We start from the raw sequence: 24,465 nt of genomic DNA on the forward strand, positions 1-24,465 counted from the left end.
ATTTGCACGGCAGCTTTCTGCTCCTCAATCCTCTCTGCCTCGGGATCCACTCTGGCTTGTAATGGCCCATTATTGATAGCTGTCCTTTGGCAGTGTTAATGTTTCTCTGTCTCGCTGCCTCTTCCCTATCTTTTAATGACTCAACACTCATGCTCATTGCAACCTCTCCTTGTGGATTGCAAGAGCCGTGCTCTGTTCGAACAATATGTTATTTTAGAGGATCCAAGTCACCGGTGTGCCCCTCATGTCACTAATCTCCTGAATTTATATTTTAAAATACCTTGAATTATATTTGCTTTACATTCCCAGTTTTAATTTTGTGACTCACTTGAATGTACAAGATTATCATGTTCAGGTCGCATTGACATCAACTTAATGACTGAGTTTCGCAAGATTACTCATCTGTTGCCTATACATTTACAGATGATGTTAAATAATACCCTTGACAATGGTTGCCAATCTTCTGTGTGCAACTGATTGTAAGGTAAACGCAGTAATGTGTAATCATCCCCTCCAACTCCCTGTCTCAAGGGGACCTTGCTCCCCTCTAGAAATAGGAACCTCCCTCAGTGCTTAGCCGGAGAGTTTGCAGTTGGGGTGGGACTGCAAGTCAGAGTGCCAGTTACAGACTGCTGCACCCCACCGACCTCTGACATGGAACTGACACAGGCGCGAATGATTTTCTATCCTATTCTTGCTGCCGTCGCTATCCCAGGTATGTGGCTGCTTGATGCTGCTCGCCCTGATATTGGAAGATTGTGGCTTTCACCTGATTATTAATACCCCTGCTTGTGATATCAGTACAACGAATGTTATGTACCCTATTGTCACATGCTATTATGCACGATATGAAAGTGAATCTCGAATGGAAGTGTTACTGTATCTTGGATTTGTCTTCTTTGTCTTGTAATCTCTGCTACAGTTCGAGTATTTACTCCGAGTGATATGATTTCTGGCTGACTGAGAATCTCACTGACTGCAATAAACTGCCCCTGACTGAGACACTTGGTGTTCATTCTGTGCTGGTCGCTGAACATCCTGAATCTCCAATCTGCACTGCTTTAATAGACTGACTCGAATACACTGCAATAATATTCGGTCAACACCCGTCCTACTCCCCAGGCAGTCAGCCAGTGTGTTCAAACTTTATCATATTGTGATTAACCGCTGCTGCTCTGGTTGAGATGAGGTGAACAAATTGATTTAGATTTTCCCATCCTTAACTCTGTCTCATCTTTGATTTTTGTTTTCACTCTCACTGTTTCTGGTCTGTGAGTCTCACTTTGATTATCGTTCTTTGTTGGGCTTCTGCATCCGTCTTTCCCCCTGCCTCTGCGTGTCTCTTTAGTGCTTTCTGTGCCTCCGTGTGATTCTCCCCTCTGTATGTCTGTCTGTCCTTCGCTCATGAATAATTCCTGGTGCAGATGGGGAGCAATTTTCGCAGTGATGATCAGAGGAGTTTACAAACAAATATTCATCGCTCATTCCAGTAACGGCACTAGATTCTAAAATGTATTGGCAATCTCCTTGTGACTCTATTGGAGCCCCAGTGAAAATAGTGTGCAACTGAAAGGGTTCCTATTCGAAAAGATACGGAAACCAGTTAATTCAATGGAAAAAATGCTAAATCAGCAGTTCTGGAGGAATACCCTCAGTGTCACCTTCCCGTATTGTTCTGCATCTGTCACGAGGTCCATCAAGAAGGGAGATTGAAACGTGGGGAGACGAATTGTTATTGAGGTAATCCCGGAAAACTCAGTTTCATTGGAATACTTCAGTTAAGGATTCAGCTGTTTGCTTGGTGTTTAGCAATTAATGTGAGAAGTATTTAACTGGAGTTTGCTACATAACCAAACCAATGCTGCTTCAAAGTCGTATCTAAACAGGTATAAAATAAAATATTAAAGATGATCCATTAGATCAGAGACAGTCAAGGATGGGTCTTTCTCGCTGAATTGATTCTTTTCAATGGAATGTATTTGTTGAACAATGAATTTTTAAAAATGTTTCCCACTGTGATCCGGGTTAAACCGGGGCAGTTTTGTGAAAATCTGTTTCCCAATTTCCATAAATGATTTTAAAATGTCCCCTTGTTCTGTCTTCCTCGATAGATTAAATACCTTTCTTTATTTTTTTGAGTTGATCACGTGGGTGTCGCTAGCAAGGTCAGTATTTGTGCCTATTCGTAATTGCCATTGAAACGCTGATGGTGAGATATTATTGTGTGGTGTAAGTACACGCAGTGTGCTATTAGGGAGAGAGTTCCAGTATTTTGACGCAGTGATGGGAAGACATAACGATGTAGTTCCAATTCAAGGTGGTGTGTTGATTGAATAGGACCTTGCTTGTGGCTACATCCCTTTTCCTTCTTGGTCGTAGATATCATGGGTTTTCAAGTTGTTACCGAATGAAATTTGGTGAGTTGGTGAAGTGCACCTTGAAGATATGTACGAGTACACATATGTACTAGTGGAGGGAGGACGGTATAAAATCATGGGTCGGGTTCTGATCGAGTGGCTCGCTTTTGCCTGGGTGGCGGTGGAGCCTCCCAGTGTTATTGGAGCTGCAGTCATTCAGGCAAGTGGAGATGTATTCCATCATGCTCCTGAATTGTGACTTTGGACAGATTTGGGGAATTCAGAAGCTGTAGTTTTTGCCAGCCAATTCCTAGTCTCTTTGTAACCAATGTATCTGGCTCACCTAGTTGAGTTTCTGGTCGACGCTAAGTTACCCTATAAAATACCAATTTCCGCTTTAAAAAACTTCCTTCTAAAAATATCACTTCCTCCAGGAGGAGGGAGGCAGCAAACTCTACAAGGTCCTCCTGTTAAAGCAAGTTTTATTTTTAACTTGAAAACTTATGAACTAATTGACGGTAACTGAAACCCAGCCACCGGACATCAATCCAAGCAGTAAAAACCCACTGGGAAGTTGATTCACATCCTGAAACTGGTGAGTACCACCTGGAGCAATATAACAAACACATTACGCACTGTTTTGATGTTCGACCTATCAGCAGACTTCTGTTGCTTAACCCGATTAAAGAACAGCCACATAATTAGGGTAGATATTCGCTTCAGTTAAATCCTCAAGATTATTTCTGGGACATTGACCTCCACACATATGTGGTCCCTTTGTTCAAAAAGGGGAGCAGAGACAACCCCGGCAACTATAGACCGGTGAGCCTCACGTCTGTAGTGGGTAAAGTCTTGGAGGGGATTATAAGAGACAAGATTTATAATCATCTAGATAGGAATAATATGATCAGGGATAGTCAGCATGGCTTTGTGAAGGGTAGGTCATGCCTCACAAACCTTATTGAGTTCTTTGAGAAGGTGACCGAACAGGTAGACGAGGGTAGAGCAGTTGATGTGGTGTATATGGATTTCAGCAAAGCGTTTGATAAGGTTCCCCACGGTAGGCTATTGCAGAAAATACGGAGGCTGGGGATTGAGGGTGATTTAGAGATGTGGATCAGAAATTGGCTAGCTGAAAGAAGACAGAGGGTGGTGGTTGATGGGAAATGTTCAGAATGGAGTTCAGTTGCAAGTGGAGTACCACAAGGATCTGTTCTGGGGCCGTTGCTGTTTGTCATTTTTATCAATGACCTAGAGGAAGGCGCAGAAGGGTGGGTGAGTAAATTTGCAGACGATACTAAAGTCGGTGGTGTTGTCGATAGTGTGGAAGGATGTAGCAGGTTACAGAGGGATACCGATAAGCTGCAGAGCTGGGCTGAGAGGTGGCAAATGGAGTTTAATGTAGAGAAGTGTGAGGTGATTCACTTTGGAAGGAATAACAGGAATGCGGAATATTTGGCTAATGGTAAAGTTCTTGGAAGTGTGGATGAGCAGAGGGATCTAGGTGTCCATGTACATAGATCCCTGAAAGTTGCCACCCAGGTTGATAGGGTTGTGAAGAAGGCCTATGGAGTGTTGGCCTTTATTGGTAGAGGGATTGAGTTCTGGAGTCAGGAGGTCATGTTGCAGCTGTACAGAACTCTGGTACGGCCGCATTTGGAGTATTGCGTACAGTTCTGATCACCGCATTATAGGAAGGACGTGGAGGCTTTGGAGCGGGTGCAGAGGAGATTTACCAGGATGTTGCCTGGTATGGAGGGAAAATCTTATGAGGAAAGGCTGATGGACTTGAGGTTGTTTTCGTTGGAGAGAAGAAGGTTAAGAGGAGACTTAATAGAGGCATACAAAATGATCAGGGGGTTGGATAGGGTGGACAGTGAGAGCCTTCTCCCGCAGATGGAAATGGCTGGCACGAGGGGACATAGCTTTAAACTGAGGGGTAATAGATATAGGACAGAGGTCAGAGGTAGGTTCTTTACGCAAAGAGTAGTGAGGCCGTGGAATGCCCTACCTGCTACAGTAGTGAAATCGCCAACATTGAGGGCATTTAAAAGTTTATTGGATAAACATATGGATGATAATGGGATAGTGTAGGTTAGATGGCTTTTGTTTTGGTGCAACATCGTGGGCCGAAGGGCCTGTACTGCACTGTATCGTTCTATGTTCTATGTTCTATATGTCCTGGTTCTAGACTAGCACACATTGAGCTGCCTGATCTGCAGGCAGAGCATTCTCCTTCAAGAACAGCATCGACCAATAGCTAAAGAAGCAGTCCACTGACACAGCCTCAAAACGTAACAGGCACCCGTCCGAAATCCCGCATCCCCCGACTGGAGCACGGCACGCACTACAAATTGATGACTGCTCCATCTCTCAGTGGTACGCTTCCAAATCAACTTGGTGACTGGCCTGAGTGGTGGAGGTTCCAACCTGCCACAGAAAACCAGGCCAAACATCAAGCCCCTGAGGGCAGGTCCGGGAAGATCTGACCACTTTCTCCACAAGTGGAACGTGGGGAACAGCTTAAACTGTGACTATGTCCATCCAATTCAGACTATCAGCTACACACTGAACTCCTGACCTGAGAGATAAATAAAATAAATAACATTTATTGTCACAAGTAAGCTTACATTAACACTGTAATGAAGTTACTGTGAAAATCCCCTCGTCGTCACATTCCAGCACCTGTTTGGGTACACAGAGGGAGAATTTAGAATTCTTAGCTGGTACGGGAATTGAACCTGTGCTGCTGGCACTGTTCTGCATCGCAAACCAGCTGTCTAGCCCACTGAGCTAAACCAGCCCCTCCATTCTTGGTGGCATCACTATTCACACCGTGTCAGTTGAAACCCATTGTTTGGGTTGTTACGGTTGACATCGAATTATTGCTCCTTCCCCATAAAACTTTTAAAAAATAATCAGACCCATGTAAATCATGCCAAGATTCCACAATCATTTTGTTTGTTGTAGGTGGGGGGTTTTGTAATTTCTGCAGCTCAGCGGTTATATCCTTGAGCTCGTCGATTGCTCCCACAGAAATGTTTTGAGCTAACTTTCCCAGAAACAAAGCGAATGACCTCAACAATCTACACATTAGTCTTCATCTGTCATGGTTTTGCCCACTCACATAATATGTTCATGTCACTCTGTATTGTCTCCTCCCTTTGACACAACTAATGCCTCCTGTGCCATCTGAAAGCTGTTCTGTATAGCTCTCGATTTATTATTTGAGTGTTTAGTGTATTGCTGAAAACAAGAGGTAGGATCTTTTTGTTTTGCACTTATAAGGACAGAATTCTCCAGAATACCAATTATAAAGGGAACAGCAATTCATACTGCATAAAAAGAGAGTGCTGACTTGTTGGCAAGTAGATTGATTGTAGAGGCGATTTTTGGCGAATGCACCCGGGTTATCCAGCTTTTGTGTAAAATCAAATCAGGCAGGGCGATTCATTCATTAGGGCATTTACGTGGGGAATTTATTGGGGAATGACTCTACCTCAGCTTCTGTTGCTTGAAAAAGGTGCAATGCGTGGAGATGCTACTTCTATCGGCGAGGAAATCCATGTAGACACATGGAGAATGTGCAAACTCCAGAGAGTCACCCAGGCCGGAATCAAACCCACGTCCAGGTGCTGTGAAGCAGCAGTGCTAACCATGGTACTACCATGTGGCCCTTACACTACTCATTTGTGTGACAGGCAGAATAAATCTTTGGTTTGAGGGCAGCATCCTATTAGAGCAGTATACCAGAACTTGCCCTGGTATAACCTGGATCACAGAATCAACCATGGTGATTCTTGAGCTACTGCGTATGTCCTTCTAGGCGGTGCATTGTAGCAGCATCAAACAGCTAGCTTCAAATTCTGTTCAAACATTTGATACACTTTACGCTTCCAGTGTAATCGGAGATGTATTGGGCACTTTTCAGGACTGAAAGTGGAGGCCTTACACCCATTCATGAGTGAACAGTGATCTGATCAGGGGCTCCATTATTCTGCAGAATGCCTTTGTGCCATTTTGCAGCACCAAGCTTGCGCCATGAGCAAACGGCTTGGGTTCTATTTACAAGGTTACTGATTAGGCCAATGTTAGAGCACATAGAAATTTAGGAATCACACTGCGTATATTGACCAATGAAGGTAGACTTCTGGTAGGCCCATAGTGGAGAACCCATTGTTAGATTTCTCAACTAGCACATTGAAGGACTTTTACATTTCAAAAGTTAAGTTGAGAGCAACGTGGAACACATTAAGTGGTGTAAGGAAACTCTTATATGAAGTTGTGCATTCAATTATTGTAATCGTATCATGTATATATCAGAAATATGGAAAGGTGGGAGATTCGGTGGTATGCCATTGAAAACAAAGTTCTCATTGAAACTGATATTTGTGGGAGATGCAATTCGAGGGGGTCCCATCGTAACACCATGTATTCAGAAATGCACGGTGTCATTAAACTGAACACAACTGCATGAGTTGTAGAGCTAATAAGTTGAATAAATACAGATTCAGACCATGGTGGTGCATTTAAATCGCCATGTTATAGAACATAGAACAATACAGCGCAGTACAGGCCCTTCGGCCCACGATGTTGCACCGAAACAAAAGCCATCTAACCTACACTATGCCATTATCATCCATATGTTTATCCAATAAACTTTTAAATGCCCTCAATGTTGGCGAGTTCACTACTGTAGCAGGTAGGGCATGTTGTGTTATGGTGATGTTGTGCGAATGTTTATGGTTTCCTTGCGTGATATATTTGTAACTAGGCTAGCAATGGTGAACGAGAAAATGGATACGGCATTGTTATAAATATGCAAGTCCTGTACATGTATTCTTTGTAAAATATATACAGGAGAACCTTTTAACTCAATATGTAGAGAATCCAACAAAGGATGGTGCAGTGCTGGACCTAATTCTCGGGAAAGAAGTCGGACAGGTGGTTGATGTCTTGGTGGGGGAGCATTTTAGTGATAGCAACCGCAGCATGGTTCAATTTAAATTTGTTATGGACTAAGAAATAGACAAGTTTCAAAAAAAGATTTTGGATTGGGGGAGAGTAGATTTTAACAAGATAAGGTAGGATCTGTCCAAGGTAGACTGTAGTTACTTGTGGGGAAATCTACAGACAAGCAGTGGGGGGCATTGAAAGTTGAAATGCGGAGGGTAACGGCACAATATGTTCCCTCGCGGGTAATAGGAAAGTGTAACAAACCCAGAGAACCATGGATGACCAGAGACATTCAGGATACGATGAGAAGAAAAAGAGGGGCAAGTATAAGAGGAACAAGTCTGCAGAGGCATTAGTGGAGTACAGAAAGTGCAGGATGGAGCTTAATAAATCAATTAGGAGAGTAAAGAGGGGATATGATAAAGCTCTGGCTGGAAAAGGTAAAGAAAAATCCCAAATATTCTATAAGTATATCAATGGGAAGTGGATAACCAGGGAAGCAATAGGGCCCATTAAGCACCAAAGGAGAAAGCTGTGTGTAAAGCCAAAGGACTGATGGATGGGATGGTCAAATGGATGGACAAGTGGCAGATGGAATCTAACCCAGAAAAGTGTGAGGTAATTTGGAAGGGGTAATTTGACAAGCAAGTATACTATGAAAAGTCTGACACTGGGAAATTCCAAATAACAAATATCTGGGGAGGAAATTTGCTCATGCTCTTCAGGAGGGTTTAAACTAGTTCGACAGGGGGTTGGGAACCTGAATTGTAGCTCCAGTATACAGGAGGTTGAGGGTAGTGAGGTCATGAGTAAGGTTTCAACATTGCAGGAGTGTACCGGCAGGCAAGAAGGTGGTTTAAAGTGTATCTACTTCAACGCCAGGAGCATCCGGAATAAGGTGGGTGAATTTGCAGCATGGGTTGGTACCTGGGACTTCGATGTTGTGGCCATTTCGGAGACATGAATAGAGCAGGGACAGGAATGGTTGTTGCAGGTTCCGGGGTTTAGATATTTCAGTAAGCTCAGGGAAGATGGTAAAAGAGGGGGAGGGGTGGCATTGTTAGTCAAGGGCAGTATTACGGTGGCAGAAAGGACGTTTGATGAGTAGTCATCTACTGAGGTATTATGGACTGAGGTTAGAACCAGAAAAGGAGAGGTAACCCTGTTGGGAGTTTTCTATAGGCCTCCAAAAAGTTCCAGAAATGTAGAGGAAAGGATTGCAAAAATGGTTCTGTATAGGAGCGAAAGTAACAGGGTAGTTGTTATGGGGGACTTTAACTTTCCAAATATTGACTGGAAACGTTATAGTTTGAGTACTTTAGATGGGTCTGTTTTTGTTCAATGTGTGCAGGAGGGTTTCCTGACACAGTATGTAGATAGGCCAACAAGAGGCGAGGCCATATTGGATTTGGTACTGGGTAATGAACCAGGACAGGTGTTAGATTTGAGCACTTTGGTGATAGTGATCAGAATTTGGTTACGTTTACTTTAGCGATGGAAAGGGATAGGTATATACCACAGGGCAAGAGCTATAGCTGATGTGATGAGGCAAGACTTAGGATGCATAGGATGGGGAAGGAAACTGCAGGGGATGGGCACAATTGAAATGTGGAGTTTTTTCAAGGAACAGCTACTGCGTGTCCTTGATAAGTATGTACCTGTCAGGCAGGGAGGAAGTGGTCGAGCGAGGGAACCGTGGTTTACTAAAGTAGTTGAATCACTTGTCAAGAGGAAGAAGGAGGCTTATGTAAAGATGAGACGTGAAGGTTCAGTTAGGGCGCTCGAGAGTTACAAGTTAGCTAGGAAGGACCTAAAGAGAGAGCTAAGAAGAGCCAGGGGGGGACATGAGAAGTCTTTGGCAGGTTGGATCAAGGATAACCCTAAAACTTTCTATAGCTATGTCAGGAATAAAAGAATGACTCGGGAAAGAGTAGGGCCAGTCAAGGACAGTTGTGGGAAGCTGTGCGTGGAGTCCGAGGAGATAGGAGAGACGCTAAATGAATATTTTTCGTCAGTATTCACACAGGAAAAAGACAATGTTGTCGAGGAGAACACTGAGAGACAGGCTACTAGACTAGACGGGCTTGAGGTTCATAAGGAGGAGGTGTTAGCAATTCTGGAAAGTGTGACAATAGATAAGTCTCCTGGGCCGGATGGGATTTACCCTAGGAATCTCTGAGGAGATTGCTGAGCCTTTGGCTTTGATCTTTATGTCGTCATTGTCTACAGGAATAGTGCCAGAAGACTGGAGGATAGCAAATGTTGTCCCCTTGTTCAAGAAGGGGAGTAGAGACAACGCCAGTAACTATAGACCAGTGAGCCTTACTTCTGTTGTGGGCAAAGTCTTGGAAAGGTTTATAAGAGATAGGATTTATAATCATCTAGAAAGGAATAATTTGATTAGGGTTGGCAACACAGTTTTGTGAAGGGTAGATTGTGCCTCACAAACCTTATTGAGTTCTTTGAGAATGTGACAAAACAGGTGGACAAGGGTAAAGTAGTTGATGTGGTGTATATGGATTTCAGTAAAGCGTTTGGTAAGGTTCCCCACGGTAGGCTATTGCAGAAAATACGGAGGCATGGGATTCAGGGTGACTTAGCAGTTTGGATCAGAAATTGGCTAGCTGGAAGAAGACAGAGGGTGGTGGTTGATGGGAAATGTTCAGCCTGGTGTTCAGTTACTAGTGGTGTACCACAAGGATCTGTTTTGGGGCCACTGCTGTTTGTCATTTTTATAAATGACCTGGAGGAGGGTGTAGAAGGATGGGTGAGTAAATTTGCAGATGACACTAAAGTCGGTGGAGTTATGGACAGTGCGGAAGGATGTTGCAGGTTACAGGGGGACATAGATAAGCTGCAGAGTAGGGCTGAGAGATGGCAAATGGAATTTAATGCAGAAAAGTGTGAGGTGATTCATTTTGGAAGGAGCAACAGGAATACAAAGTACTGGGCTAAGGTAAGATTCTTGGTAGTGTGGCTGAGCAGAGAGATCTCCCTGTACATGTACATAGATCCCTGAAAGTTGCCACCCAGGTTGAGAGGGTTGTTATGAAGGCGTACGGTGTGTAAGCTTTTATTGGTAGAGGGATTGAGTTTTGGAGCCATGAGGTCATGTTGCAGCTGTACAAAACTCTGGTGCGGCCGCATTTGGAGTATTGCGTGCAGTTCTGGTTGCCGCATTATAGGAAGGATGCGGAAGCATTGGAAAGGGTGCAGAGGAGATTTACCAGGATGTTGCCTGGAGGAGAGATCTTATGAGGAAAGGCTGAGGGACTTAATGCTGTTTTCGTTAGAGAGAAGAAGGTTAAGAGGTGACTTAATTGAGGCATTCAAGATGATCAGAGGATTAGATAGGGTGGACAGTGAGAGCCTCTTTCCTTGGCTGGTGATGGCTAGCACGAGGGGACGTAGCTTTAAATTGAGGGAGATAGATATAGGACAGATGTCAGAGGAAGGTTTTTACTCAGAGAGTAGTAAGGGCGTGGAATGCCCTGCCTGCAACAGTAGTGGGCTCACCAACATTAAGGGCATTTAAATGGTCATTGGATAAACATGTGGACAATAAGGGAATAGTGTAGATGGGCTTTAGATTGGTTTCACAGGTCGGCGCAACATCAAGGGCCAAAGGGCCTGTACTGCGCTGTAATGTTTTATGTTCTAACAAAGGGACCTTGGCGTGTTTGTCCATAGATTTCTGAAGGCAGAAGAGCAGGTTAATAGGGTGGTGAAAAAGGCATATGGGTCACTGGCTTTTATCAATCGGTGCATAGATTGCAAAAGCAGGGAGATTATGAAGGAACTGGTTAGAACTTTGGTGAAGCCACAGCTGGAGCACTGTGTGCGGTTCTGGTCGCCACATTATCGGCAGGATGTAATTGCACTGGAGAGGGTGCAGAGAATATTCACCAGAATGTTGCCTGGGATGGAACATTTAAGTTAGAAATAGAAGTTGGATAGGCTTGGGTTGTTTTCTCTGGAGCAGAGAAGACTGAAGGGCGATCTGATTGAGGTGTACAAGATTATGAGGGGCATGGACAGGGTGGATAGGGAGCAGCTGTTCCCCTTAGTTCAAGGGTCAGTTACGAGGGGACACAAGTTCAAAGTGAGGGTTGGAAGGTTTAGGAGGGTTTTGAGGAGAAATGTTATGTCCTGGGAAGGTGGCAGAGGCGGGATACCTCGCATCCTTTAAAAAGTATCTGGATGAGTACTTTGCACGTCATACCATTCAAGGTTATGGGCCAAGTGCTGACAAATGGGATTAGGTGGGCAGGTCATGCGTTGGTGCAGACCCGATGGTCGTATTCTATGATTCTGTGACAGAGTGCTTCACTTTTGTACGTGGAAAGCTTGCTCAGAACTGGCTGTACAAACTCATCCAATGATTTGGATGAGTTATGTTATGCAGAGCCAGTGATAGGTAAGAAAGGGCACAAAGCTACATCATGTCTGTGTGTCTTGGGCAGCCCAAAAATACATGGATGTTGGTGAGTCGTGAGGATGAATCATTTAATATTAAACACCCAGCAGTTTGTTATTCTTGCACAAGTCCAACCCATAATTTTTAAACTTGTTTTCAAGCAGGGATGGTTTGTTATGCTTAGTGACGGGTCCAGTGGATACCAATTTTGAGCCCTTCGGTAAGAATGGCATCAATTATGCTAATACAGCTACATATGTTGAGGATGGGTTTTGCAGTCCCTTTTCTGTGTTTACAGATATGTATGCCTTGGTTTGCTCAGTTCATCTGGGGAATTTGTCAACGTTAGTCATGAGTTTCAAAACCTAACCTGTCGTTGGACAATAAAACACTGTTCTGGGAAGTTTGTAACCCGCCCAGTGCAAGGAGTACTTGGAGCGAACATAGCTATCCTTGCCAGAGAATAGCTGTCGTTTGACATCTCTTCTGAAGCCCAGAGTTCAAATTCCACTTCATTCAACTGTGCTGGTTCAATAATAATTCCATTTATTTTTGTTGCCCAGTTCTGGACAGCAAGTCGCCATTTGTTAGTGCTGTCCAGGTCAGAACATTAGCTATCATTTGGTAGAAATGGCGAGATTTATGGGTAGTTCTCCATGTGATGGCACTGTCTATGTCCAGAGCAGGTTCGATTTGATAGCACTGTGCAAGGCAGTGCATTAGCTGTCATTTTGTAAGAAGGTACAGTTATGGGGGGATCAATATAACCTTGAACGTAGCACAAATCTGGGGGGTCAAACGCCATTTCATAAAACAGTCCAGATCCGGAGAAGGATATCCATTTGATAATATTGTCCAACCCTATATATCAGCCTCAAATATTAGTACTGTCCAGCTCTGGAGCCCAGTCTTTATTGAATAAAACTTCAAAAAGTCTAGTTATACAAACAGCTATTTCTTGATTGCAGATAGATGGATGGATGGATGGCTTTGTTTATTGTCACGTGTACCAAGGTACAGTGAAAAGTATTTTTCTGTGAGCAGCTCAAACAGACCATTTAGTACATGAAAATAAAATAAAATAAAAATAAAATACATAGTAGGCAACACAAGGTACTCAATGTAAATACAGACACCGGCATCGGGTGAAACATACAGGAGTGTAGTATTAATCAGGTCAGTCAATAAGAGGGTCATTTAGGAGTCTGGTAACAGCGGGGAAGAAGCTATTTTTGAGTCTGTGCGTGTTCTCAGACTTTTGCATCTCCTGCCCGATGGAAGAAGTTGGAAGAGTGAGTAAGCCGGGTGGGAGGGGTCTTTGGTTATGCTGCCCGCTTTCCACAGGCAACGGGAGCTGTAGATGGAGTCAATGGATGGGAGGCAGGCTCATGTGATGGACTGGGCTGTGTTCACAGCTCTCTGAAGATTCTTGCGGTCTTGGGATAAGCAGTTATACCAGGCAGTGATGCAGCCAGATAGGATGCTTTCTATGGTGCATCTGTACAAGTTGGTAAGAGTCAGTGTGAACATGCCGAATTTCCTTAGTTTCCTGAGGAAGTTTAGGCACTGTTGTGTTTTCTTGGTGGTAGTGTTGACATGGGTAGACCAAAACAGATTTTTGGTGATGTGCACCACCTAGGAATTTGAAGCTATTTACGATCTCCACCTCGGCCCCGTTGATGCAGACAGGGGTGTGTACAGTACTTTGCTTCCCGAAGTCAATGGCCAGCTTTTTAGTTTTGCTGGCATTGAGGGATAGATTGTTGTCGTTGCACCACTCCACTAGGTTCTCCATCTCCCTCCCGTATTCTGACTCGCCATTATTTGAGATCCAACCCACTATTATCGTGCCGTCAGCAAACTTGTAGATGGAGTTGGAACCAAAGTTTGCCATGCAGTCGTGTGTGTACAGGGAGTATAGTAGGGGGCTAAGTACGCAGCCTTGCAGGGCCCCGGTATTGAGGACTATTGTGGAGGAGGTGTCATTTATTTTTACTGATTCTGATCTGTGGGTCAGAAAGGTCGAGGATCCAGTTGCAGATTGAGGAGCCATGTCCTAGGTTTTGGAGCTTTGATATGAGCTTGGCTGGGATTATGGTTTTGAAGGTGGAGCTGTAGTCAATAAATAGGAGTCTAATGTAGGAGTCCTTGTTGTCGAGATGCTCCAGGGATGAGTGTAGGGCCAGGCAGATGGCGTCTGCTTCGGACTGATTGTGGAGGTATGCGAATCTTAGTCGATCATTATAAATTGAAGAAACATTATAAATTTCTTACAAAATCATCTCTTCCTGCTAGTCTGGAGAATATTTTTCTGATCCTATTTTTGCTCTGATTGCTCACAGTTAACCTTCTGGTGATTCTGATCTTGATCCGAGGAAAATGTGGCCTCTCCCGATGTATCACCAGCTACCTAGTGGCAATGGCATCAGCTGATCTTACTGTTATCCTGACTGATGTGATCCTGAAGCAAATAATTCCACTTTACACCACGGATCCATTCACAGAAAAAATTACCCTGTGCGGTCTCATTGACTGCCTCACACATGCAACCAAAGACCTTTCTGTTTGGTTCACAGTTGCTTTTACCTTTGATAGATTTGTGGCCATTTGTTGTCAAAAACTGAAAACTAAATATTGCACCTGGAGAACTGCAGTGATCGTTATTGGTACAGTGACTGTGCTGAGCTGTTTGAAGAACATCCCTTGGTATTTCCGATATGAGGCTGTCTATTTCTTTTTCATACCATTGTTCTGCATGGTGAAACTCAGCTATTATAGCTCACCCCTGTGGAAAGCATTTGACTTGTTACATCGAGTGACAACTCCACTGCTCCCATTTGTTGTGATCCTGTTCCTCAATGGTCTCACTGTTAGGAATATTTCATTGGCAAATAGAGCTCGTAAGAGGCTGCGAAGTCACAATGATAAGAACAAGAACAAGGATCCAGAGATGGAGAACCGCAGAAAGTCCATCATCCTGCTCTTCAGCATATCGGCAAGCTTCATACTGCTGTGGATGACAGAAGCTGTGTACAGCATCCATGAACGAATCACATTAAATCACATCATTGATCGACTGTTCAAAACCCGTCTTCCATTCATTATTGCTTACATTGGGCCAATGCTCCAGCTCCTCAGTTCCTGCAGCAACACGTGTATTTATGTTGTGACCCAGAATAAATTTAGAGAGGAATTTAAGAATGTGCTCACTTACCCCTTTGTTCTCATTGTTCGATTAGTAAAATAACAGCAAGAGCTGGTCACTCTATTTCAGTCTAACAAATCCCATTTCATATTACCTTCCATGAATCTCATCCTGTCTAGAAACACAAAACATCACTGAAATAATTGAAATAATGTGCCATTTTAATGTTGGTTCAATATCTGGCTTGGGGTTCAATTAATGCTAACAGTGAACAATTAATGAACAGATCTGGCATTACACAAAATGGAGCTGGGAAATTTTAACTTTCTGGTCACCTAAGTGTGTCCATGCGGTTGGCTTCTTAGTTACCCAACAGATTGCCATTTCGGCGGCTAATCTACTGTCTGCTGATTTGCTGCATTGTGATTCTGCTCATACACTCAGCAGTCTTTAGGTTGACCCCACAGTCAGTCGGCAAGCTGTAATGATGCCCCTCAAACACTCTGATTCCACTACTCGGTACTCTCACCTTAGCAAGGGCCTTTACTCCTCAGAGCCCTATAGTTACAGTGATCACCTCTCAGCAGTCTGTAGTTGAGCATCTGAGTCATTCGATAGCTATAGTTCTGGTCTTCACTACTCCGCAAACTATATTCTTGATGCATTTTCCACTGACAGCTTCACACCAACACATACATCACTATTCGGATATCCGTACCTGGGCAGTGTTAAAGAAGAGAGCCCAGCTAACTGAGAAAGGTTAGAATCAACAATGAGCCATGTAAAGGTGGCAGTCTTTATTAATCAGTCTTTATTATTATCTGTTGGTTTCTGTTTTTGTTTTCCTGAGTTCTATAAACCTCGAATCTAACGCGTCCTTTCTGTCTTTCTGTACAGCTTCATATTTGTACCAGCTTTTGCCAACTTACATCACTGGTCTCTATGGCCCAAAAGTCATTATTTGTGAGTTTTGTCTGTTATATAAAGATGAGTATTATTTATTGATTATTACAGCTGGTATTCACTGATGGGTTATGGGGAAAAGGCAGGATAATGGGGATGAGAAAAATATCAGCCATGACTGAATGGCGGAGCAGACTCGATGGGCCGAGTGGCCTAATTATGCTCCTATGTCTTATGGTCTTATGGCCGAGAATATGAAGTGTTAGGACTCAGACGTAAGGTTCCATTAATTTGAATGTATTACTGAAACATTTTATTGTACTGAGCCAATAAAGTAGTTGGGCCTTCTAACAATCCATCTCTTTGAATCACTAGCTGCTCAATAGTTCTGCAGCTTAAAAGCAGAAAGCACTGAAAATATACAGCAGGAGAAGAATTCCAGGTCGATTTGACATTTCATCACGTCACTTGTTGCCTGACCTGCTGAACATTTCCAGGTTCATTTTTTTTGTATTTCAGATTTTGAACATCTGCACGATTTTGATTTTGTATTCTTTCTGTCAAAAGTTGATTGTTTCTAATACTTAATTTTGGTAATTCAACCAAATCAGACCAAAAACATTTGCCCATCAACAACAAAAAGATACAAGTGACTAAATGATAGAAATATAGAACATTCACGGTACGGAAACAAGCCACTTGGCCCATCGTGTCTGCACTGGCCGTGAAATAAGCCACCCACCCTAACACCACTTTCCAGAATTGATCCCTATAGGTTACGACACTTCAGGTGCATATCCAGACACCTTTCAAATGAGTTCATTATTTTTGCCCTCAACTATGCTTCCAGGCAGTGAGCTCCAGACCCCATAACTCTCTGGGTGAAAATGTGTTTCTTTATCTCACCTTTAATCCTTCCAGCAATCACTTTGAATCTATAGCCCTGAGTCATTGACCTTTCTGCTGAGGTAAATAGGCTCCTTGCATCCACTCTATCTGGGCCCATCACTATTTTGGATGTCCCAATCAAATCTCCCATCAACCTCCTCTGTTTTGTGTCAGCTGGTGATTTTTCCACTTTCAAGAATGCTAATTCCCTCAATACCGAATAAGACCAGTGTAACCAATCTTTCCTCATATCTGCAATTTTCCAGCCCTTGCAACATCCTCAAAAATTTCCTCTGTACTCTCTCTAGTTTAAGTATATCCTTTCTGTGGTGGGGTAACCCGAATTACACAGAGTATTCAAGTTGTGGCCTGATTAATGTTTTGTATTGTTCGAGCTGAACCTCCCTGATCTTATATGTGGTGTCTTGGTTGTAATTGTTCGAGCTGAACCTCCATGATCGTATATGCTGTGTCTTGGTTGTAAATCAAAAGATTCAATCTGGCTTCTTAACCACCTTGTCCTGCTACCTTCTGGGTTCTGTGCACACTCACTCAAAGCTCTCACACTTTCTCTACTCCTCTCAGTATCCTCCGATTTATTTGTTTCCTTTGCTTTGTTTCAGCTTCCCAAATGGATCACATCACTCTTTTTTGGGGTTGAATTCCATCTCCAATATCATTCCCACATGACCAGTTCATTGATGTCTTCCTTCATCTCCAGCAATCCTCCTTAATATATATTGTGTGGCCAATATTTATGTCACCTGCAAACTTCTTGATCATTCACCCAACATTTACATCCAAATCATTAGCATATCCCACAAAAACAGGGGCCAGTTAAAGCAGTTTCCATAGACAAAACGCTGCATAAATAATTGTTTCCTGACATTGAATCAATTGGCACCCAATATATTACATTCCCCTGTATCTAGTGGGCTTTCATGTTTTATGGTTGAAGTGCGGATGGTGATGAGAACTGTCAGAGGATACAACAGGATATAGATTAGTTGGAGGCTTGGGTGGAGAGATAGCAGATGGTGTTTAACCCAGACAAGTGTGAGGTAATGCATTTGGAAGGTCTAATACAGGCGGGAAACATTAAGTAAATGGCAGAACCCTGAAGAGTATTGACAGCCAGAGGATCTTGGTGTACAGGTCCACAGGTGGCTGAAAGTGGCAATGCAAGTGGAGAAGGTAGTCAAGAAGGCATAAGACCTGTTTGCCTTCATTGGCCAGGGCATTGAGTATAAAAATTATCAAGTCATGCTGCAGCTGTAGAGAACCTTAGTGAGGCCTCACTTGGAATCTAATGTTCAGTTCTGGTCGCAAAACTACCAGAAGGATGTAGAGTCTTTGGAGAGGGTACAGAAGAATTTTCCAGGATATTGCCTGGTATGGAGGGCATTAGCTATGAGGAGAGGTTGGATAAACTCGGTTTGTTCTCACTAGAATGACAGAGGTAGAGGGGTGACCTGTTAGAGATCTACAAAATTATGAGGGGCATGGACAGAGTGGATAGTCGGAAGCTTTTTCCCAGGGTTGAAGAGTAAATTATTAGGGGACATATGCATAAGGTGCAAGCAGCAGAGTTTAGAGGACATTTGCAAGAGAAGTTTTTTTTACACAGAGGGTAGTGGGTGCTTGGAACTCATTGCCAGGGGGGTGGTAGAAGTAGTTACGTTAGTGACGTTTAGAGTGCGCCTTAACAAATACATGAATAAGATGGGAATAGAGGGATACGGACCCCAGAAGTGTAGAAGGTATTAGGTTGGATGGGCAGCAATCGCTTTGCAGCCTTTTGGCTAAGATGAGCGTGAGGTCAGGTGTAATGACTGGATCTGGTATGTCTCTATTGTGGGGACCATGAATTGGATTCAATTTGAATTTGAATTGATTTTTGGAGCAGGCAAGGAGCTGGATTAGGGGTTTGCCCCTTTCCACACTCTTGATGTTCTGGCTTTGTAACTGTGATAAAGTAATTTTTTTTAAAGTTGGACGGGCAGCACGGTTGGCGCACACTTGGAGTGCCAAAGGGCCTGTTCCTGTGATGTACTTTTCTTTGTTCTTTGTTGAAAGTCTGCCACTTTACCTTGTCAAACAACGTGCTAAAATCCACGTAGTCCACATCAACTGCATTGTCCTCATCAATCCTGGAGTTACTTCCTCACAAATTCAATCAAAGTAGTCAGACATCACCTTCCCATGAGAAATCCATGTTGCTTGTCCTTTATTAATCTTTTGCTTTGAAAGTTTAACCTGCCCCACAGCATTGATTTCAATAATTTCCCCAATACCAAGGGCAGAATGAACAACCTGAAATTATTCAATCTATCATTGGTTCAGTTTTTATTTTGAGTGCAACACATCTCCAGCCCTCAGGCATTTCACCTGTCTCCAGCGATAATTAGAAAATTATGATAAGTTCGTTCCTGTGAAATTTCCTCCCTGTCTTTTTTTAAACAGGCTGGTGATTTATCCACTTTCAAGAATGCTTATCATCTTAATATGTCTTCTCTTCCTATGCTGATCACATACAATGCTTCACACTCCTCATTCTTAATAGCAATGTCCTTTTTGATTTCACCTCTCCTCTTTCCATACTCCTCTCCGCTTTCTTTAGTATTGTGCCCTTAGTGTCTGTCACAGCTTTCCTTTATTCCCTTGCCTTGCCCTGTAAGGTCCTTGACATCCGGGGTCTCTAGGTTCCACTGTCAGCATTTTTGATGGTGGAACATTTTTATATAATTATGTTAAAACTAATTAGACTCCCCAATATCACTCCTTCCACCTGGCGAGCTTCATTTCCTAAAACTATGTGCAGAACTGCACACTCTCTTGTTGGACTTGAAACATACTGGCCAAAATGGCTGTGCTGTGGGTATACTATCAGTTCCAGTATTCCTTCTGAGGTAGTATAAACTTTCCCAACAGATCAAGAACAGTGCCCAAGCAAGGATTTTTGTTCTGGACGCATTGATGTGCAAACTGTCCTGCTTGTACAGGTCCAGCCTTCTCCAGGAACTGGTCACAGTGCCCTAGGAACCTTAATCACTTCCCACATGCCCATCTCTCTAGCCACACATGCATCAACTCTAACCTTCTTTTCAATGCTCGCTAACACCTGGCACTGGTACTGAACAGGAGATTGCTACCTCTGAGATCCTGCTTTTTAATGTCTTACCTAGTTCCCTAAAATATGCCTTCAGCACTTCATCCCTCTACGTCCAAATGCTGTTGGTACCAATGTGAAGCACTACCTCCAATACGAATATCCTGCATCCACTCGGGGATTTCCTTCACCTTGGTACCAGCGAGGGAATATATGATCCTCGAGTCTCGTCTAGGGGCACTGACCCATAACTTCCTGCATGACTCACAAGGTAAGGCGCTGGTACATGCACATGTGTGGCATGGCAAACCAGAATTGCGGGCAGTCAGGCATACCCACTGGAAGCACTCCTGGTTTAAACTCCTCACCTGCATTTTGTTTACTAAATGAAGCCCTGCGGCTGTAGCTGGAAGTTTGGTGAGATTTTGCACCTTTTTATTTGCACAGAAATGTTTCCATTTAGCAGAGGCAGGAGACATTGGGAAACATTTTTTTTAGCAAGTTAAAGTTTTATGTTTTTAGAGTTTAGCATTTACGGGTGGCATGGTAGCACATTGGTTAGGACTGTTGCTTCACAGCGCCAAGGTCCCAGGTTTGATTCCCGGCTTGGGTCGCTGTCTGTGCGGAGTCTGCACATTCTCCCCATGTCTGCATGGTCCAGTTGCCTCCCTCAAGTCCTGAAAGATGTGCTTGTTAGGTAATTTGGACATTCTGAATTCGCCCTCTGTGTAACCGAACAGGCGCCGGAGTGTGGCGACTAGGGGTTATAGAACATAGAACATAGAACAATACAGCGCAGTACAGGCCCTTCGGCCCACGATGTTGCACCGAAACAAAAGCCATCTAACCTACACTATACCAAATGTTTTTCACAGTAACTTCATTACAGGGTTAATGTAAGCCTACTTGTGACATTAATTATTATAAAGATATTATAAACATATTAAAACGCAAATAAAATGAAAGGAATATATCTTTTGATATAAAAATTTTTTTGCTTTGTCATGAGGCTGTTAATTCCATTAAAAGGGTAATTTACTGTATAAAGCGAGTTTGAAGCCACAGAGATGAAAATGATTTTTTAAAACTTTTGTTTGTCACGAGAATGTTAATTCCATTAAAGGAATTATAATGGATAGAATGTGGTGATCAATCGCTAACGGATACAATTGTCCACCTAAGATACAAAGTGTTTCTTGTCGCGGGTTCTGTGGGTTCTTGCTTGTCTGATGAGCCCGATCCTAGAGCTGCATCTTCAATCATTCACTTGGCAGGGTTTAGAAATGGTGTCGGCCCTTGGACATTAAGTTGCGCGTGTTCCTTTCTCAGACTCCTTTTCCTCGTGTCATGGGGTGTTCTCGAAGAATTATGACCCTTCAATCAGGAGGTTCATCCAAGTAGGTCTCTTCTGAAAAAAGGTCTCCCAGAAATTGACATCTATGTTCCATTTCTTGAGGAAAGCCTACAATGTGTCTTCGAAGAGCTTTCTTTGTCCTCCTCTTATTTGGGATTCTTCTTTGACCTGGGTGAATAGGATTTACTTTGGCAGTCGGGACTCTGACATCCTAGGCATAAAGGCTGCCCAGCAGAGTTGGTTTTGGATGATCGTGGCCTCGATACTGGTGAAAGTGACTCCTTCAAAGACACTAATGTTAGCAAACCTGACTTCCCAGCTGATTCAGAATTAAAGTACATTTGGATTTTGCAACTTTTTTTTAGGTGAGCCTCCCCAATGTAATGTTCATCCTTAGAAGCCTCAGTGATTACTTCAAATGGTTTAAAAAAGTTCAATGCTTAGTTGCTATATGCAAGCCTATGTGAACTATCTGTCTGACAGGTATTGCAGCGAATCAATCACCCAGCCATAAGTACTGCTAAACGACATCCCGAAATGATGTCAGTGGATATGTGTGCCAAGGCATTGTACTTTAGCAGCTGCTGCTTTCGGATGTTGAGTTTGTCAGGTAACAATTTTCAAAACCCTCCTCTTCCCCTTCTTCCCTTCCCTTTTTTCCCTCCACCTCCTTCCATCCTATATCCTCCCTCACTTTCCCCCCACCATTTTCAAATATACAGAACTGTTGTGTTTAAGAGGGAAAATATCTTTTATTTCAATAAATTTATAAAACTTGAGATAATATTATTTTATTGTTCAGCTGAAAAAAATTTAAATGTTAACTGCTTTTAAAGTTTTGTACTTATAAAATTATTTTTTTAATCAATGTTTTACATTAAACTTTACATATTTTTACAAATGTCTTACTGGAACATCAGTAAACAACACTTAACTGACATAATTATAAATGAATAAGATTAATTGAAGTAAACAAGGCAGAAACATATTTAACACAGGTAACATGGTGGCACTAGCTAGCACTGGTGCCTCACAACACCAGGGACAAGTGTTCAATTAGGATCTTGGGTGACTGTGTGGTGTTTGTACATTCTCCCCATGTCTGCATGGGTTTTGTAGAACCTCCGAAAAGAACTATAGACTTCCAACAGTGCAGAAGAACGCCATTCAGCCCATCAGGTCTGCACCAAACCTCTGAAAGAGTACCCTACCTGGGTCCACTCCCCCCTATTCATGACCCTAACCTGTACATCTCTGGACACTAAGGGGCAAATTAGCATGGCCAATCCACGTAACCTGCACATCTTTGGAATGAGGAAACCCAGGCAGGCATAGGGAGAACATACAAAGTCCACACCAACAGTCACCCAAGGCCGGAATTGAACCCGGGTCCCTGATAATAACTGTGCCACCGTGCCAGCAGCGGTTCCTCCAGGTGCTTTGGTTTCCTCCCACAGTCCAAAGATGTGCAGGTTAGGTGGATTATCGTTGATAAATTGACCCTTAGTGTCCAAAGTTTAGGTCAAGTCATGGGCCTGGGTGGGGTGCTCTTTCAGAGTGTCGGCGCAGACTTGATGGGCCAAAGGCTTTCTTCTTCACTGCAGTGATTCTATCTGCAGTGGGGCCTAACTAATGCTTTATAAAGCTTCAGAAGTACATCCCTGCTTTTATATTCCAAGCCTCTTGAGATGAATGACAACATTGCATTTGCTTTCTTAATTACGGACTCAACCTGCAAGTTTACCTTTAGAGAATCCTGGACTAGGACTCCCAAGTCCCTTTGCACATCAGCATTATGAATTTTGTCACCGTTTAGAAAATAGTCCATGCCTCTATTCTTTTTTCCAAAATGCAAGACCTCGCACTTGCCCACGTTGAATTTCATCAGCCATTTCTTGGACCACTCTCCTAAACTGTCTAAATCTTTCTGCAGCCTCCCCACCTCCTCCATACTACCTGCCCCTCCACCTATCTTTGTATCATTGGCAAACTTAGCCAGAATGCCCCCAATCCCGTCATCTAGATCGTTAATATATAAAGAGAACAGCTGTGGCCCCAACACTGAACCCTGCGGGACACCACTCGTCACCGGTTGCCATTCTGAAAAAGAACCTTTTATCCCAACTCTCTGCCTTCTGCCTGACAGCCAATCGTCAATCCATGTTAGTACCTTGCCTCGAATACCATGGGCCCTTATTTTACTCAGCAGTCTCCCGTGAGGCACCTTGTCAAAGGCCTTTTGGAAGTCAAGATAGACCAAACCTATGTTAATTTATAAATAATCATCATTAATCATAAAAAATAAATTAAAAATTACTTTAAAAGGATTAACAACAAAATAATATGTTAGTTTAAAAGAAAGAGCCAAAAATACTTTTTTAAAATGTCTACATACCTTTAAAACACTTCTTAAAAAAGTTACCTGTTATTTTCTATCTAATCTATCGTTTAAATGCCGGCCCTCAATGGGCCTCCCCAAGCCTGCGCTGGACGCTCCAGGCTGCCGAAGAGAAAGGAAGGTTCATCGCATCATCAGAGCGCAGGTAAGTGTGCACACTTCTCTTTTAAAATCGGCGGCCTGTAGCTTTCCGTCGCGAGCAGGAAGTTGAGGGCCACTGCCTATTTCCACAGCTATCGAATTCCCCTACTTCCAGTCTTCTTGCTTATTTCCCTTTCAGCTGAACCCCGAAATTGGTTGTTGCTGCACACTCCTGTGGAACCAAGCTGTGGGCAAGCTTAGAGGAGATGTGCAAGGCAGGTTTTTAACACAGAGGGTGTTGAGTGCCTGGAAAGCATTGCTAGGGAAGGTTGTGGAAGCAGATACATTAATGGCATTCAAAAAGCATCTTGATAAATATATGGATAGGATGGGTATAGAGGGATATGGCACAAGAAAGTGCCGAGGGTTTTGGCCATCGATGGTTGGTATCATGACCAGTACAGGCTTGAATGGCCGAAGGGCCTGTTCCTGTGCTGTATTGTCCTTTGTTCTTTGCTCAGAACTTGAGGTCCATGGGAGTTTATTATGACAACAGTTTATTGAATGTTAAAATTGTTCATATTCCCAGAAAGGATAAAGTAATTGCAGGTGCTTTCTCAGGAGTTTAAGGACTGACTAGTTCTCAGCTCAGGTCAGGGAAGGGAACATGGCCTAAAAGGGTGTGCTCTGCCCCATAACAGGTGGTGATTGGACCTGATCCCACTGACACGTTTTTCAAGGTCACAACGTTTGTTTTTGATTCTGCGGCCTGTACAAACGGATCGACTGAATTCTCTCCAAAATGATCTAAAAATTCCTCTCCTCAAGGTCACTATGAGACCCCACTCTCTGCAGAA

General features: G+C 43.1%; 1 protein-coding gene across 2 annotated transcripts; it reads left to right on the plus strand.

Annotated features, from left to right (window-relative positions):
* The first annotated feature begins 599 nt into the window (after positions 1-599).
* LOC140384861 (probable G-protein coupled receptor 139) lies at positions 600-22,289 on the plus strand. 2 transcript variants are annotated; one of them, XR_011933178.1, is made up of 2 exons: positions 600-715; positions 21,613-22,289. XR_011933178.1 is itself a non-coding variant. In XM_072466806.1 (2 exons), exons 1-2 carry the CDS (start codon positions 655-657, stop codon positions 14,975-14,977), a joined length of 966 nt encoding a protein of 321 aa, XP_072322907.1. In that variant the 5' UTR covers positions 640-654; the 3' UTR covers positions 14,978-15,361. The 2 variants fall into 2 exon arrangements, 1 of the variants encoding a protein (XP_072322907.1); XM_072466806.1 differs by lacking the exon at positions 21,613-22,289 and adding an exon at positions 14,073-15,361 and having other exon boundaries at positions 640-715.
* The last annotated feature ends 2,176 nt before the right edge of the window (positions 22,290-24,465 follow it).

This window comes from Scyliorhinus torazame, chromosome 10, assembly GCF_047496885.1.
Source record: "Scyliorhinus torazame isolate Kashiwa2021f chromosome 10, sScyTor2.1, whole genome shotgun sequence".
NCBI lineage: Eukaryota > Metazoa > Chordata > Chondrichthyes > Carcharhiniformes > Scyliorhinidae > Scyliorhinus > Scyliorhinus torazame.

Bases quoted from the DNA above. Each gene is read 5' to 3' on its own strand.
- LOC140384861 (XM_072466806.1), top strand. From the start codon at position 655: ATGGAACTGACACAGGCGCGAATGATTTTCTATCCTATTCTTGCTGCC. The intron at 716-14,072 runs GTATGTGGCTGC...GATTGCTCACAG, and splicing joins TGCTGCCGTCGCTATCCCAG to TTAACCTTCTGGTGATTCTG.